The 15,621-nt window shown below is 45.8% G+C and overlaps 1 protein-coding gene across 1 annotated transcript; it reads right to left on the bottom strand.

Annotated features, from left to right (window-relative positions):
- Nucleotides 1–74: 74 nt before the first annotated feature.
- myo1eb (myosin IEb) lies at nt 75–14,079 on the bottom strand. Its single transcript, XM_069536765.1, has 27 exons — nt 13,827–14,079; nt 10,843–10,980; nt 10,622–10,711; nt 10,458–10,552; nt 8,913–9,000; nt 8,712–8,801; nt 8,497–8,628; nt 7,731–7,865; nt 7,525–7,657; nt 6,591–6,787; nt 6,410–6,490; nt 5,824–5,910; nt 5,639–5,725; nt 5,022–5,189; nt 4,560–4,645; nt 4,332–4,413; nt 4,025–4,230; nt 3,650–3,794; nt 3,296–3,410; nt 3,034–3,203; nt 2,811–2,956; nt 2,436–2,582; nt 2,117–2,274; nt 1,965–2,039; nt 1,695–1,881; nt 1,158–1,333; nt 75–733 (listed from the first exon to the last, which is right to left on the bottom strand). Exons 1-27 carry the CDS (start codon nt 13,827–13,829, stop codon nt 657–659), a joined length of 3,294 nt encoding a protein of 1,097 aa, XP_069392866.1. The 5' UTR covers nt 13,830–14,079; the 3' UTR covers nt 75–656.
- Nucleotides 14,080–15,621: the final 1,542 nt, after the last annotated feature.

Genomic DNA, 15,621 nt, shown 5'->3' with positions numbered 1-15,621 from the left:
GTGTAAAGGGTCCTGTACCATTTCAATTGTAAAAAAAACTACTTTCCATCAGTCAGTGAAGGCATTCTGGGAAATGTAGTTGTTGATCATTTATTAAAAGGAATTAAACAGATAAACATCAGTTTTCACTCAGGTCAGTTCTGAGGTGTGTTTTTATTGGCTGTTCCAGAGTCAGCTGATCTCTGAGCTAAAACAACATTCATGTTCAGGTTCAAAATCTGATCTGAGCAGTTTTACATGTAAAAACTTAATTTTTCAATCAAAAGGATAAAAGCAGTTTTTATATTTCTCTTGTGAAGTTTGAATGTTCCAGTGTGATGTTTAGTTTCTGTTCATCCTCAGTAAAAAGAACATGTGACAGGATGTTGTTGCCTGTAATGAAGACTGCAGCCTGTTGGGGGTGCTGCTCTGACTTGACACAGACTGTTGAGTTGTGTCGGCTCGTCAGAGACGAGCAGAGACCAACGTCACTCAGGGACATTTAAACGCAGCATTAGAGACACTGTCAGGAGTAGCTGACCTCTGACCTCTGAGGACGATGCCTTCGCTGACTCAAACATGTTGTCTTTATGAATGACATCATCATATTCAGTCATCAGCTGTTTCCTCTTCCATGTGTTGAGAGCTCCGTTGACCTTTGACCCCAGAGACCAAGTCTAGATCTTCTCCACATAGTTTCCAGGAAACATTCCCTCTCTGGCTCGCAACCGGCCGAACCACCAACCAGACGGATCTGAGGACACACACATACACCTGAGGACGAATCCAAGACTGAGACAGATTCAGAGAACAAATCAGAGACAAGAGTACGAGTCCAACACCGAGTTAAAGTCCATGACAGAGTCAGAGACGAAGGATGAGTCTTTCACAGAGTTTGACACCAAGACTAAGTCAGAGCCTGGGGATGAGTCTGAGTACATGACCAATCTGAGACAGACCGAGACTTAGTCCAAGACAGAGCTCAGGACTTAGTGTGACACTGGGTCCAAGACCAATCTTAGACAGTCTGAGACCAAGGAAAAGTCTGAAATCGAGTCTTCAGATAGCAGTCTGACTTTAACTACGGACGACTAGTCTAAGAACTATCTAAGATGAGCCAGCCACCAGGAGGCGTCATGCTGACTATCTTTATTTACAGTCTGTTGTATGAGCAGTACCTTCAGTGAGTATGTCGATGACATCATCAGTGTTGAAGCTGAGCTCGTCTGTGTCCTGGGCGTCGTAGGCGTACAGAGCTCTGCACTGAGGACACCGAGGCTTTGGTTTGGGAGCAGGTTTAGGTCGACCTGCTCCAGGAAGAGGCTTCACCTCCTTCGACCGGCGTCGCTGCAGCCTGCAGGCAACACACAGGTATTACACCACCATATTTATTCAGTGTAGCAGAGAGGGCCTGGAGAGCTTCTGGTCTGAACCAGACAGACTCCAGGTCACTTAAAACCTGAATAACATCTGATCTTAAGGGGATATTTAACCCGATTCCATTATGAGGATACAGGTGAGTCACAGTTCAGTGGGTCACTTCTGGTTATACTGGTTCTAACGTCCAGTAGTTTTACTGGATCAGTTACTGACCCTCACTGAAGACAAGGGTTATATCTGTTATATGAGTGGTTGTAGCAGTGATACCAGATTTGCACTGGTTAGTGGTGACCCTGGTTGTTCGGGTAACACCGGGTTGCTCCCAGAGGTCTCACCCTGCAGCGCCCTGTTCAGGGACGTCCATGAAGCCCATGTCGTATTGTTTGGGGGCATGGTGGCTGGGGCGGCGCTGGCTCTGGAAGCGGGGCAGACTGGGTTGCTCCATGCTAGACTGCTGCCTCAGCAGGGTGCCTCTAGAGGAGGCGGGACCTCTGGGCGCTCTGCCCCCTCTTGAGTGAGGCGCTAAGGAAAAAAATAATAATTCAGACCAACATTGAAAACATCGGGTGATGTCTTGTTTGGTTATTTCTTTCTCTAAATGGTACCTGAATTGTACTGATTGCTGTGTGGAGCCTGGTTACCCATGTAGCGGCTCTTTCGGTTGTCCTTCCTCGTCGGTCCTATGAATCAAACAGACAGGAAGTGACAAGGAGCAAACAAAACAATGTGACGATGACTGACTCATGTCAGAACTTACGTGAGTTCTTGGGCAGGCCTGGTCCAATGGACACCTGCAGCATCTTTCCACTGAGCTTCAGGACCGCCTCGTCCCCCTGACCCACCTGGAACTGGATCTGTCGGGATCCTGCAGAGCTGAACGGACCCCAGCCCCCCTTCTTCACCTTAAACTCCAGACTACAGAAAGTAAACATGTTTTATCAAATCAGTTTAAATTCTTTTGATCAAATTAGCGATTATTAGTCTGAAGTATTATTCACATTTTTATATTTCAGGTGAAGGGTTTAAATTAGTTCAGTTAGTTTTCAGTAAGTGAGTTGGTTTAAACTGTGACTCACAGGTTGTTGAATTTCAGTGGAAGCTTCCTCTCAGTTTTCTCATGAAAACGTTTGACAAGTAAACTGAGGAATTCCGTTTTAAAGATGCTCTGAAGAACGCTGTCATACTCTTCCTCATGAACGACGAAGAAATCATCCTGCAGAGAGCTGACAGACAGAGAGACGGAGACCGTTGTTTTGTTACATCTGAAGAATCAGTCACCTGTTACTTCAGTTGTGTTGGATTCTGCTTGAACTCTGTTTCCCCCTGAGACTCCACAAGTGTTTTGTGGACTCAAAAACTTCACTGATTCTACTTCTAGTCCCACTCGTGGTTCTCTTTGTGGTGTTGATGCTGGTTCTAGTTCTACCTATGATCTAATTCTGGTTTTGTACCTCAGTGAAACAGACTGGATCTTGTTGAGTTCGATCTTCCTCTTGAGAACTTCCTGGATCTGACCTTTATCTGGACCCTGTTTCACTTTCTCTCGACCAATCAGATACAGGAACTTTGGTGTTAGGATCAGGTCTCGTTTCACCGTCTGTGGGACAGAACCGAGAGTTCAGTTGGGCGTTGTGTCTGAAACAAAACCTACTCCGACTCTTCCTGAGTTTTTACCCTAAATCTTCGGTCGTATTTCACCACCACGTCAGCAAAGTCAATCCTCTCTCTGCGGCCGACGAACTGTCTGATCTCGGGATGGTTGTCTGTTCCAATGTAGTCACCCACAAAGTTCCTGTTGATGCTGTTACTGCGACGTTCCTTCTTGTTCAGCAGGACGTCGGACGCTGGAAGAAACCACTCATCACTTGTTAAAGAGAAAGATGCCGTCCAAACCTGTCAAGCCGATTCCTAGTCACATCTTAGACAACAGTCTTACCTTCCTCCCTCATCTTGACATACTTGCGGACAGCGATGTGTTTGCGCCACGCCTTTTGGATGACCCGAGCATAACCATTGTACTTCCTCTCTCTCATCTCCTCCAGCAGGAAGAGCTGCAGAGAGAATAACAGAAGCACTGAAACATTTCAAACTGAACAGTCTAGTTCAGGACAGTTCTGATGTTCTGGTTCTCATGTAGAACTTCAGCTCCTTCGTCTTGTCTTCATCATCAGGGACAATTGGAGGTTCAGTGTCTGGATCGTGGACAACTTGTTCTCTCTCCTGAGTCACAGCTTCTACTTTGAAACTTTACCATGGGATGAAACACTTCCTGTACACTAAAGTTTCATACCGACTCTGGAGCTTTGATGAAGACCTTGGTCTTGCCAAGCTGGAACTGGTCCTGGTCCATGTTCACACAGTGGAGGAGGTGCAGTACTCCTTGGCGCTCGTCACCCTTCCACCGAGGCCAGGTCTCTTTGGTCAGGATGGCGTACCTGCAGCACATTCATGTTTGTTGTTCTGTTACTGAGGAACGTTTCTCCCTTGTTGAGGGAACTGTTGTGTTTCTCTATAATTTATGTAAAGTGTCTTCACATAATGTGTGTTGGGATTTCATGATATACAGATAAAACTGAATTGAATCCCTGGGATTCTCTGGTAACATGTCCAGATCAAACTGGGCCCTTCTGACGATGAGCGTTATGAGGATAATAGGACCTCTGACCTCTGCAGGAACTTGTTGAAGACCCGTCTGTAAGCATATCCAGCCCGGCGGACCCGGATGTTTTCTCTGAGGCCCAAGTACTCCACTTGGTGTCGGACTCTGTTGTCCTCCCAGTCTCGAGGTCGTTTAGTCTCGTTGGGTTTGATGCAGCGGATGTAGTGAGGCGTGCACTTCATCAGGGTCTGGACCAGAGTGTTGGCTTGTTTCTGAAAGATAAGGGCAGCGTCGTGTTGTTGAACGTTAATGTATTAACTTTGAGTTGTATTATTTATTAATTAATCAATTCAGTTCTATCACACTCTCTCACCTTGATCTTGCTGCTGGCGGTGGACGGACGCCCTCTCTTCTCTGCCTCCAGGTTCTCAGGGAACAGAGCTCTGATGAACGGACTGAGCACAAACACAACACACACCAACTTGATCCGTCACAAGGTCTGAACCTTCACACAAAATGTCAGATATATCTTAACAGGACAAATCTCCAAATCTCCAAAGGACAGGTACGTCCCGCAGGACAGGTGCATCCCAATACTTACAATTCGCTGCTTTGCATCAGCTCTATGATGTCATTGAAGAGTACGTCTCTATTCCTCTCACAGAAACCGCTGACATCATATGACACCTGCAGAGATAGACGGACAGATTGACAGGTGAACAGGTAGACAAGTGAACAGGTAGACATTTAAACAGGTAGACAGATAGAAATGTGAACAGGTAGACATGTGAACAGGTAGACAGGTGAACAGGTAGACAGATAGAAATGTGAACAGGTAGACATTTGAACAGGTAGACATTTGAACAGGTAGACAGATAGACATGTGAACAGGTAGACATGTGAACAGGTAGACAGATAGAAATGTGAACAGGTAGACATTTGAACAGGTAGACAAGTGAACAGGTAGACATTTGAACAGGTAGACATTTGAACAGGTAGACAGATAGACATGTGAACAGGTAGACATGTGAACAGGTAGACAGGTGAACAGGTAGACAGCTACCTTCCCAGCGTAGTGGTGAACCACGAACCCTCTGTTCCAGCTGCTGAAGTGTTGGTGAGTGCCGATCTGTCCCTGAAGTTTCTGTAGCAGCGTCTGATCTGCTCCTTCTCCTTTAGCGTGCATCGTAGCACAAACATCATCCAGGATACTCATGATCCCAAGAGGATTCTGGGAAATTATGAGAGGGTCACCATCAGTGTGATGATTAGAAGGCAATGTAAGAAATATTTAAAACTCCCTGACAAGCAACATTTTGTAAAATGGTTGGTCTAAGAACTTTTCAATTCAATTTATTTGCACATCATCAAATCATGATAAACATCAAGGTTCTTTACATATGAAGGTCGAGACTTTAAAGTTGTAGAGAAACCAACAGTTCAATTGAGCAGCTCTGACTCTTTAACTGGAAGAAAGACTCAACGTGGAGAGAGAGGTTCAGTATCTTGCCAAAGGACACTTTGGGCACAAGGGGGAGACGAGGGATCGAACCCCGACCCTCTTGTTAGTGGACAACTCGCTCAGCATATATAATATAAACCTTATTCTACAGTTGAGAAGACTTCATCTTCATCGGTGACCTTTCTGACCACAGTCTGTTCTATGATTGGCCGACTCACCAGTTTGGACTCGATGAGGTCACACACCACTTTATTGTTAAAATACTCGATGGGCGTCCATTTGATTCCCTCCTGAACATATTCCTCCTACAGACAGAAAAAAACAGGCGACATAGAGGAGATCAAATGATTGACAGAACAGTCAAAGATGTGTGTGTTTGTATAATGATGTCACGATGGGTCACCTGTTCGGCCTTTAGTGTGAGTTCAATAAAAATCTGCTGCAGCTTCTCGTTGACAAAGTTAATGCAGAACTGTTCAAAGCCGTTTTTCTGAAAGACGTCACAAAACTAAAATTAGATCACAATAATATAATATAAATAACATCAGTCACTACCTGTTCTCACCAGCAGAAGTCAACACCCCAACAGATTTCACTTTCATCCTCTACCAGAATTGATTTCCTAAATTTCCCAGAATGCTGTTCATTGACCCTAAAGGCAGGAACTTCTATCTACCAGTGTTATATTCTACTTTCTCTCTTTGTACGAGCCGATCATTGTAAGAACAATTTAATAACCAGATGAGTTGTAGTCAGATCAGCCCTAAAGGCCGTGGTTAAGTTAGCGCAGGTTCAGAGTAATTCGGCCTAGATTAACTGTTAATACTAACTTGGTTTGTATTAACTTGGTTTAGATTAACTCGGTCAAGATTAACTAGGTTTATATTAACTGGGTTTAGATTAACTCGGTCAAGATTAACTGGATTTGGATTAAGGGCTAGTAAATTCATGTAGCAGGTGAACCAGTGAAGTATGAAAGTTGTAAATACCTGGAAGATCTCAAAGCCGTAGATGTCGAGCACGCCGATGTTCAGGTCTTCCTGGTCCTTCTGAATGGCTTTATTAACGCACTGACACACACACACACACATAAATAAAACAATAAAGTGACGTGTAAAATGACAGGAGTATGAAATTGGACGTAAAGTGAGAGCAGAGAGTTAAACTGACGTCGACAAGGAAGTCGAAGAGTCGGGCGTACAGAGCTTTGGACAGAGCGTCTCTGGAGAAATACGCCTGCTCCGTGTTCAGCGTGACGGAGATTGACTCGGTCTTCCCGCCCCACTTACTGTCCATAATCCTGCTGGTCAGTTTACTGCAAAGACCGTCCTGATGGATCCCCAAAAGAAAGGACGGGAACGCCAGGACTGAGAGACAGGGACAGAGAGACACAGTAACATTAGATCATATGATTGCAAGAACACAAGAATATGAGATCATGAGAACATGAAAACAGGAGAACATGAGAAGAGGAGAACAGAAGAACATGAGAACATGAGAACATGAGAACAGAAGAACATGAGAAGAGGAGAACAGAAGAACATGAGAACAGAAGAACATGAGATCATAAGTAGAGGAGAACAGAAGAACAGGAGAACAGGAGGGACAGAGAGACACTGTAACATTAGATCATAAGAACACAAGAACATGAGAACATAAGAAGAGGAGAACAAGAGAAGAGGAGAACAGAAGAACAGAAGAACTTGAGAACAGGAGAACATGAGAACAGAAGAACATGAGAACAGAAGAACATGAGAACATAAGAAGAGGAGAACAAGAGAAGAGGAGAACAGAAGAACAGAAGAACTTGAGAACAGGAGAACATGAGAACAGAAGAACATGAGAAGAGGAGAACATGAGAACAGAAGAACATGAGATCATAAGTATAGGAGAACAGAAGAATAGGAGAACAGGAGGGACAGAGAGACACTGTAACATTAGATCATATGATCACAAGAACACAAGAACATGAGAACAGGAGAACATAAGAAGAGGAGAACATGAGAAGAGGAGAACATGAGAAGAGGAGAACAGAAGAACATGAGATCATAAGAACACAAGAACATAAGATGAGAACCACGTAAGGTCTAGTTGCGGATCTTACAGTCCTGACTTTCAACCACAGCATAGTTGTTTTCTTCTCTGAAACTGATGTTTCCTAGATGAAGAATTCCTGCAACGAGTTGAAGAACCGAGTCCTGATCCTCCACAGACAGACCCACAACTGACATCGCCCCCTGCAGGACAGACAGGTTAGAAAACAGACAGACAGGTCAAAAGACAGACAGTTTAATAAACAGGTCCACAGACCATCGTGTCGCAGAACTCCTTCTTATCGTTGACATCCTCCACTGTGTAGGTTCCTGATTGGTTGAGGTAGCTGTAGTAGTCAGGGGTCGTGACCCCAAGGTTCTCCCTCTGCTCCCCACTCGCCCCCTCCAACAGCTGAGGGCAAAGGTCAGAGTAAAGTCACATTGAGGTCATGTTGTAGCACATGTTGTAGCACATGTTGTAGCACATGTTGTAGCACATGTTGCAGTACATGTTGTAGAAAATGTTGTAGAAAATGTTGTAGCACATGTTGCAGTACATGTTGTAGTACATGTTGTAGCAAATGTTGTAGCACATGTAGTACATGTTGTAGTACATGTAGTACATGTTGTAGTACATGTTGCAGTACATGTTGTAGCACATGTTGTAGCACATGTTGCAGTACATGTTGCAGTACATGTTGTAGTACATGTTGTAGCACATGTTGCAGTACATGTTGTAGCACATGTTGTAGAAAATGTTGTAGAAAATGTTGTAGCACATGTTGCAGTACATGTTGTAGTACATGTTGTAGCAAATGTTGTAGCACATGTAGTACATGTTGTAGTACATGTAGTACATGTTGTAGTACATGTTGTAGCACATGTTGTAGAAAATGTTGTAGCACATGTTATATAAAATGTTGTAGCACATGTTGTAGCACATGTTGTAGCACATGTAGTACATGTTGTAGTACATGTTGTAGCACATGTTGTAGCACATGTTGTAGCACATGTAGTAGCAAATGTAGTACGTGTTGTAGTACCTGGTAGTAGATGTGAAAGTTTCTTTCTCCTTCATTCTGTGAAACAACTCGACTTTTCTCCAACAAGAAGTTGGAGATTTTTCCTCCATCAGGAGCTCCGCCCTGACTAAACTGGATCTCAAAGTATTTACCCTGAGAGGAGGAGACACATCTGTTTCTGTAAACATCTGTTTCTGTTCACATCTGTTTGTGTGGACATTTATACATTTACTCACAAATCTGCTGGAGTTGTTGTTGCGGACAGTCTTGGCATTACCGAAGGCCTCCAGCAGAGGGTTGGACTGCAGGATGATGTCTTTAACATGCTACACACACAGTCACATGTTCATCAGCAGCAAGTAAAACACTGTACTGTGTACTAATCAATACTCTAATCTGTACTTTGACTAGTAGTCTGAGAAATATTGTGTACTGACCTGTACTTTGTCTCCTCCTCCAGACACTTTGGACACGTAGCTCATAATATATTTGGCAGCAACAGTTTTTCCAGCTCCACTCTCACCGCTGAGACAACAAAGATTCAAACAACAAAGATTCAAAAAGTACGTTATGGGTCGAGCCCTGGGTTCTTCTCAGTTGGACGTTTCCGATGAACTTCCAATGAAAGGCGGGAGGGGACCATGTTCCTGAACTACCTCAGCTGACTCTCCTCCGAGGTCCCCCTATCTCTGCCTTGTGGCTCGGCTCCCTGTTCACCACAGCAGCGTTGTACGACACCCACATTACGGCTGATGCTGCACAAATCCAACTCTCTATCTGCCGCTCCGTCTTCTCCTCACTCGAGAGTAAGACCACAAGATACTTAAACTCGACAGCAAACCTCCCCCGTCTGCCCCAGAGGTCACAGTGCGATGAAGCCAACAGAACCTCATCATCTGGAAAAAGAGAGGATGCAGTTCTGAGGTTCCCAAATAGGACACCTCACCACGGCTGTGCCTTGAAATCCTGGATATGCAAATCATGAGCAGAATTGGTGACAAACCTGGTGAAGTCCAACACCCACCAGTTTGACTTAATGGAGACGATAGAGACAAAGCTCTCACTTTGCTTATACAAGGACCACCTGCCACCCCATAATCCCATAGTACCCCCAGTGTCCAGAGGCTCATGGACGATGCCATTGGCCGACAGCCATCACAATGTTGACCCACCTTAATGATGCCCCGCCCCTGATCGACACTGACACGGGTGCGGCCTGCCTGTACTACAACATACAAGCTACAGTGGAATCAACCGTATGTAGAGATCAAGGGACAGAATCGTTGCATTTAGATAATCTGCTTACAGTGATCACTTCAGGTCTTTTCATGTTTGGACGTCAAATATTTTTTATAGTTGTTAGCGTCTCTGTCAGTAATTTACTGCTCCTCTGTGTCTTGTATTGGAAATGTGTCTTTTGTGTAGGTATTACTGCATGAGCAGATGTGTATGTGGAGGACTGACCGAATGGTTTATCTAAAAGGGCATCTCTTGGTATCTCTGGTTGGGATCAAACACCCGGGGTCTCACAGAGGGGTCGTCCACAGAACGTGTGAACACATAAGGACAGGATGTCTCCTCCACTGATTGAAACTACAGGAGGGTAATAAATACCTTTGCATGCTTAGTGGGAGGGGGCTGTGAGTATGAGAACACAGATGATCCTACGTTCTGTGCTCATGTGGACATGTCCTTCAGGTGATTGTACTGAGTCCATCTGCAGACGCTGAATTAAACTCACAGAAGCAAGAGTTTGACTTTGTGCTTGTTTCACAGAGATGATCACCACAGTCTCCATCATTCATCACTGAACCAGCTCCTCTACACACGTGTGTGATCACGTTTGTGTCTGTGTGTGTGTCTGTGTGTGTGTCTGTGTGTGTGTCTGTGTGTGTGATGTTATACTTCATACATCACCTGACCCTTTAAGACATGACTTTATGTATGTTTGTTACATGTCTGCTGAAGCGTGTGTTTATTACCTGATGATGACGCACTGGTTCTCGTTGTCAATCATCATGTTTCTGTACATGTTGTCTGCCAGTGCGTAGATGTGGGGGGGGTTTTCATACTGGGCCTGGAGGGTGGGGGGATGAGGATGGTTAATGATGTCATAAATTCAGACATTTGTGAGTGGTTATCTTACCGCTCCCTGGTACAGCTCCACCTCCCTCTCAGTGAAATATGGAAGCTGTTTGAACGGATTCACTGAGATCAGAACTGGACCGATGTAGGTCTGACACCAGGTCAAGGACCAGAACCAGAAGGTGTCATTTATCTCACATTCTGCCGTCACGTAATAATCATTTGAAAACTTTATTTCCAATCAAAGACCTGAAGTGATTCGATCAGAACGTCAGAGGATACAAAGATGTAGTCGTCCATGTATCTCTTCTTCAGGTTGTCTGTGATGGCGTCCTCGCTGATTTTGGACAGAAGCACCATGTCGTCCACACCACTCACCTTCACATTCTGGGCCAGCCAATGGTAACGCTCCTTACTGCCCTGAGGGGGGAGAGGGGAGGAGTCATACCTAGTCTGTGGATCGCACAAATGTTAGACTTAGACACACACACACACACACACACACACACACACACACACACACGCACACACAGTCAGTCGCACAGTCGGTCACACAGTCAGTCAGTCAGTCAGTCACACAGTCAGTCAGTCAGTCAGTCAGTCGGTCACACAGTCAGTCACACAGTCAGTCAGTCAGTCGGTCACACAGTCAGTCAGTCAGTCAGTCGGTCAGTCAGTCAGTCAGTCAGTCAGTCACACAGTCAGTCAGTCGGTCAGTCAGTCAGTCGGTCACACAGTCAGTCAGTCAGTCAGTCAGTCACACAGTCAGTCAGTCAGTCACACAGTCAGTCAGTCGGTCAGTCAGTCAGTCAGTCAGTCACACAGTCAGTCAGTCGGTCAGTCAGTCAGTCGGTCACACAGTCAGTCAGTCAGTCACACAGTCAGTCATACAGTCAGTCATACAGTCACACAGTCAGTCAGTCAGTCACACAGTCAGTCAGTCGGTCAGTCAGTCAGTCGGTCACACAGTCAGTCAGTCACACAGTCAGTCGGTCACACTGTCAGTCAGTCACACAGTCAGTCGGTCACACTGTCAGTCACACAGTCAGTCAGTCACACAGTCAGTCACACAGTCAGTCAGTCAGTCACACAGTCAGTCACACAGTCAGTCAGTCAGTCGGTCAGTCAGTCAGTCGGTCACACAGTCAGTCAGTCACACAGTCAGTCGGTCACACTGTCAGTCAGTCACACAGTCAGTCGGTCACACTGTCAGTCACACAGTCAGTCAGTCACACAGTCAGTCACACAGTCAGTCACACAGTCAGTCACACAGTCGGTCAGTCGGTCACACAGTCAGTCGGTCACACAGTCAGTCACACAGTCAGTCAGTCGGTCAGTCAGTCAGTCGGTCACACAGTCAGTCAGTCAGTCACACAGTCAGTCAGTCAGTCACACAGTCAGTCATACAGTCACACAGTCAGTCAGTCGGTCGGTCAGTCAGTCAGTCGGTCACACAGTCAGTCAGTCAGTCACACAGTCAGTCGGTCACACTGTCAGTCACACAGTCAGTCAGTCAGTCAGTCACACAGTCAGTCACACAGTCAGTCAGTCAGTCGGTCACACAGTCAGTCAGTCAGTCAGTCGGTCAGTCAGTCAGTCGGTCAGTCAGTCAGTCAGTCAGTCACACAGTCAGTCAGTCGGTCAGTCAGTCAGTCGGTCACACAGTCAGTCAGTCAGTCAGTCAGTCAGTCACACAGTCAGTCAGTCAGTCACACAGTCAGTCATACAGTCAGTCAGTCAGTCAGTCACACAGTCAGTCAGTCAGTCGGTCACACAGTCAGTCAGTCAGTCAGTCGGTCAGTCAGTCGGTCAGTCAGTCAGTCAGTCAGTCACACAGTCAGTCAGTCGGTCAGTCAGTCAGTCGGTCACACAGTCAGTGAGTCAGTCAGTCAGTCACACAGTCAGTCAGTCAGTCACACAGTCAGTCATACAGTCACACAGTCAGTCAGTCAGTCACACAGTCAGTCAGTCGGTCAGTCAGTCAGTCGGTCACACAGTCAGTCAGTCACACAGTCAGTCGGTCACACTGTCAGTCAGTCACACAGTCAGTCGGTCACACTGTCAGTCACACAGTCAGTCAGTCACACAGTCAGTCACACAGTCAGTCAGTCAGTCAGTCAGTCACACAGTCAGTCACACAGTCAGTCAGTCAGTCAGTCACACAGTCAGTCACACAGTCAGTCAGTCAGTCAGTCGGTCAGTCGGTCACACAGTCAGTCGGTCACACAGTCAGTCAGTCAGTCGGTCACACTGTCAGTCACACAGTCAGTCACACAGTCAGTCACACAGTCAGTCACACAGTCAGTCATACAGTCAGAAGGATCCAGGATTTTTTAAATCTCTGTCTTTAACTTTGTGTGTGTGTGTTTGGTGGGACACACCCCTTCCTGAATTCCCAGAATTCCTCAGTCTTGTGGGATCTTGTCGTGTTGAGGATCAGTGAACAGTGACGCCCCGACATGTTCCCCTCGACACACTGCTGGTGTGTGTGTGTGTGTGTGTCTGTGTGTGTGTGTCTGTGTGTGTCTGTCTGTGTGTGTGTGTCTGTGTGTGTCTGTCTGTGTGTGTCTTGCATATTTTAATCTGATGATCAATAAATTGATTGACAGGAAACATCCTCCTCCAGCTCACTTGGCTGTCTTCTGATTGGCTTAGGCCTGATGAGGGGTTTGGTCTGACAGGTCTGACAGTGGTCTGGTGGTGTTCTGGGGCCCCTGGTGGTCTGGGGGTGGTCTGGGGCCGGTCTGGGGCCCCTGATGGTCTGGTGGTGGTCTGGGGCCCCTGGTGGTCTGGTGGTGGTCTGGGGCCCCTGGTGGTGGTCTGGGGCCCCTGGTGGTCTGGGGCCCCTGGTGGTCTGGGGGTGGTCTGGGGCCCCTGGTTAAGCTAACATGTGCATGAAGCACAGACTGTTTGCATCATGATGTTTGACCCTGTTCACTTTCCGTACTCCCCCGAGGACGGAGTCTCAAACAGTCACGACCAGTTTCATGTAAAACTCAAACTTTTTTTTATTCATTCAGATTCTTTGATTCATTTTGTTTATTTTTATTTGTAAATGTTTTTTATTTTCTAAATCAACAATGACTTTTTTTCAGATCCTTCTGTTTCAAAAACAGCAACAGATCTGAGATCTGATTCTGATTCACTGTAAACCAGGTCCTGATCCGGGACCAGGTCCTGGATCAGGATTAGAACCGGGACCAGGTCCAGGATCAGGATTAGGTTTTCGTCAGTCTTTTCTCACCGGAGATAAAAAGTGAACTCACCATGTCTGCTCCTCCTGCTCTTCACTTCCTGTTTCAGGTAAAAGTTGAGACGTCTTGAGTTGGTCTCAGGTGAATCCAGGTGGACTCAGACTGAACCCGGACCAGAAGAGTCCGGATGAGATGGTTCAGTTCAGTGGACCCAGACTGGTTCTGTAGCTCCGAACATGTCCCAGTGTTTCTGCGTCTGTTTTTCTTCAGTCTCTAAACTCTGCAGGTGTGGACAGGTAGAGTCCCGCCTCCGCCCCCTCCCTGTGGAACTTTGGGTAATGAAGTCCGGATGGGGAACAGCTGGAGCTCTGCTGCCCCCTGGTGTCAGAACACAGGCTTTGTCTCATGTAACTCCACTGATATTTGTTGTTTTAGACAAGAGACAATGGGACAAGATGGAGGAATGTCCCTTCTTGACGATTTGTTTAGTTTAAAAGACACATTATTATTATATTATAATAATACTTATATTAATATTATTTTTTAAAGTTTACACACTGCTGGGCCCCTGGTGGCCCCCAGGTCTCTGGGAGTTGAGGTCCTATGAATGTTTACGCTGCAGAAAGTATCGAAACAGTTGAATTTTAAAGCGTCTGCAGGTCCTGGTCCAGAGGCCTGAACTGAGAAGCAGGTGTGGTGTCTGTGGTGTGATGTGTAGTCCTCCCCATAAAAGAAATGTATCTTTAGGTTTGAGGTCCACAGGTTTTGAGGAATTTGGAGAAAGCCTGAACGTATGGTAGGGCATTAGGTCACAGTTCTAAGTGCTACACTAAATTTGAGCTAGTGCCTTCTCTTTTTCTGTCACCGAACAAATGAGAAGAGCTGGATGAAAACCAGATGTGTTTTCTTTAGGTTTATGCAAACAACACTCCGATATAAACGAGGAGTTAAAGTTGCCCCCTTAGAAGAGATTCACATTGACTTCGGATCTCTCCATAGGCAGATTGCATTGCTTGTATTGATGCTGAACTTTTTGTAATAAACATTTTATACAATTAAGACGGTGTCATCGGAGGTTCCTTCATCATCTTCACATCATCTCCACCCCAATATACGACACAGGATTTGTGGTTAACTTCAGGTTTAATTCAGAGTTTTCAGTCCCATGAAGCTCGTTCCCTTGTTACCGGGTAAATCACCATGGTAACATGTTTACCAGCTGACCGGCTCCAGGTTAAGTTGGAGATAAGACATCAAACTGTATAAAGCTCCGCCCACTGACCAGTCCCCTCCTTTGAACCATGACATCATGTTGTTATCGTGGAGCTGCTGTGGATCGTTCCAGTCTCTGAGGAGGACCAGGGTCTTCAGAGACCCACAAGATCCTTTGAGATCCTCTGAGGAGTTTCTGAAAGATCTAGATTCTCCTCAGAGGATGAACCTTTGTCAGCTGCTGGAGCTTCAACAGAACCAACCTGACTCGTAGGAGCAAAGTACTCACAGTACCACAGACTGCATGTACTTGTGTTACCTGTTCACTGTGGCTGATGCAGAGGAGCTCAGTCAGTCATTATTTTACACCTTTATCACAACGTCTTTCACTAGTTCTATTGTTTTCTACGAGTATCTGGTAGTGATGTCATGAGAACCGATACTTCGGTACCAAGCCGATGCCGAAATTCTAAAAATGTCACAGTACTCTTTGCAGTACCTTTTGTAGTACCGTAGGTACTGAACAATACTGGCCCGTCGCTGTTGCTGCTTCAGTCCATGTCCAGTGTCCTTGTCTCAGGCTGTGTTGTGTCCTCACCCCCCCACTCACCTTCGCTCACTTTACACATTAACAATTAACACTGATCAGAAGTTA

Source organism: Paralichthys olivaceus, chromosome 13 (assembly GCF_024713975.1).
Source record: "Paralichthys olivaceus isolate ysfri-2021 chromosome 13, ASM2471397v2, whole genome shotgun sequence".
NCBI classification, from domain to species: Eukaryota; Metazoa; Chordata; class Actinopteri; order Pleuronectiformes; family Paralichthyidae; genus Paralichthys; species Paralichthys olivaceus.
This window is presented reverse-complemented; position numbering and strand designations above follow the sequence as displayed.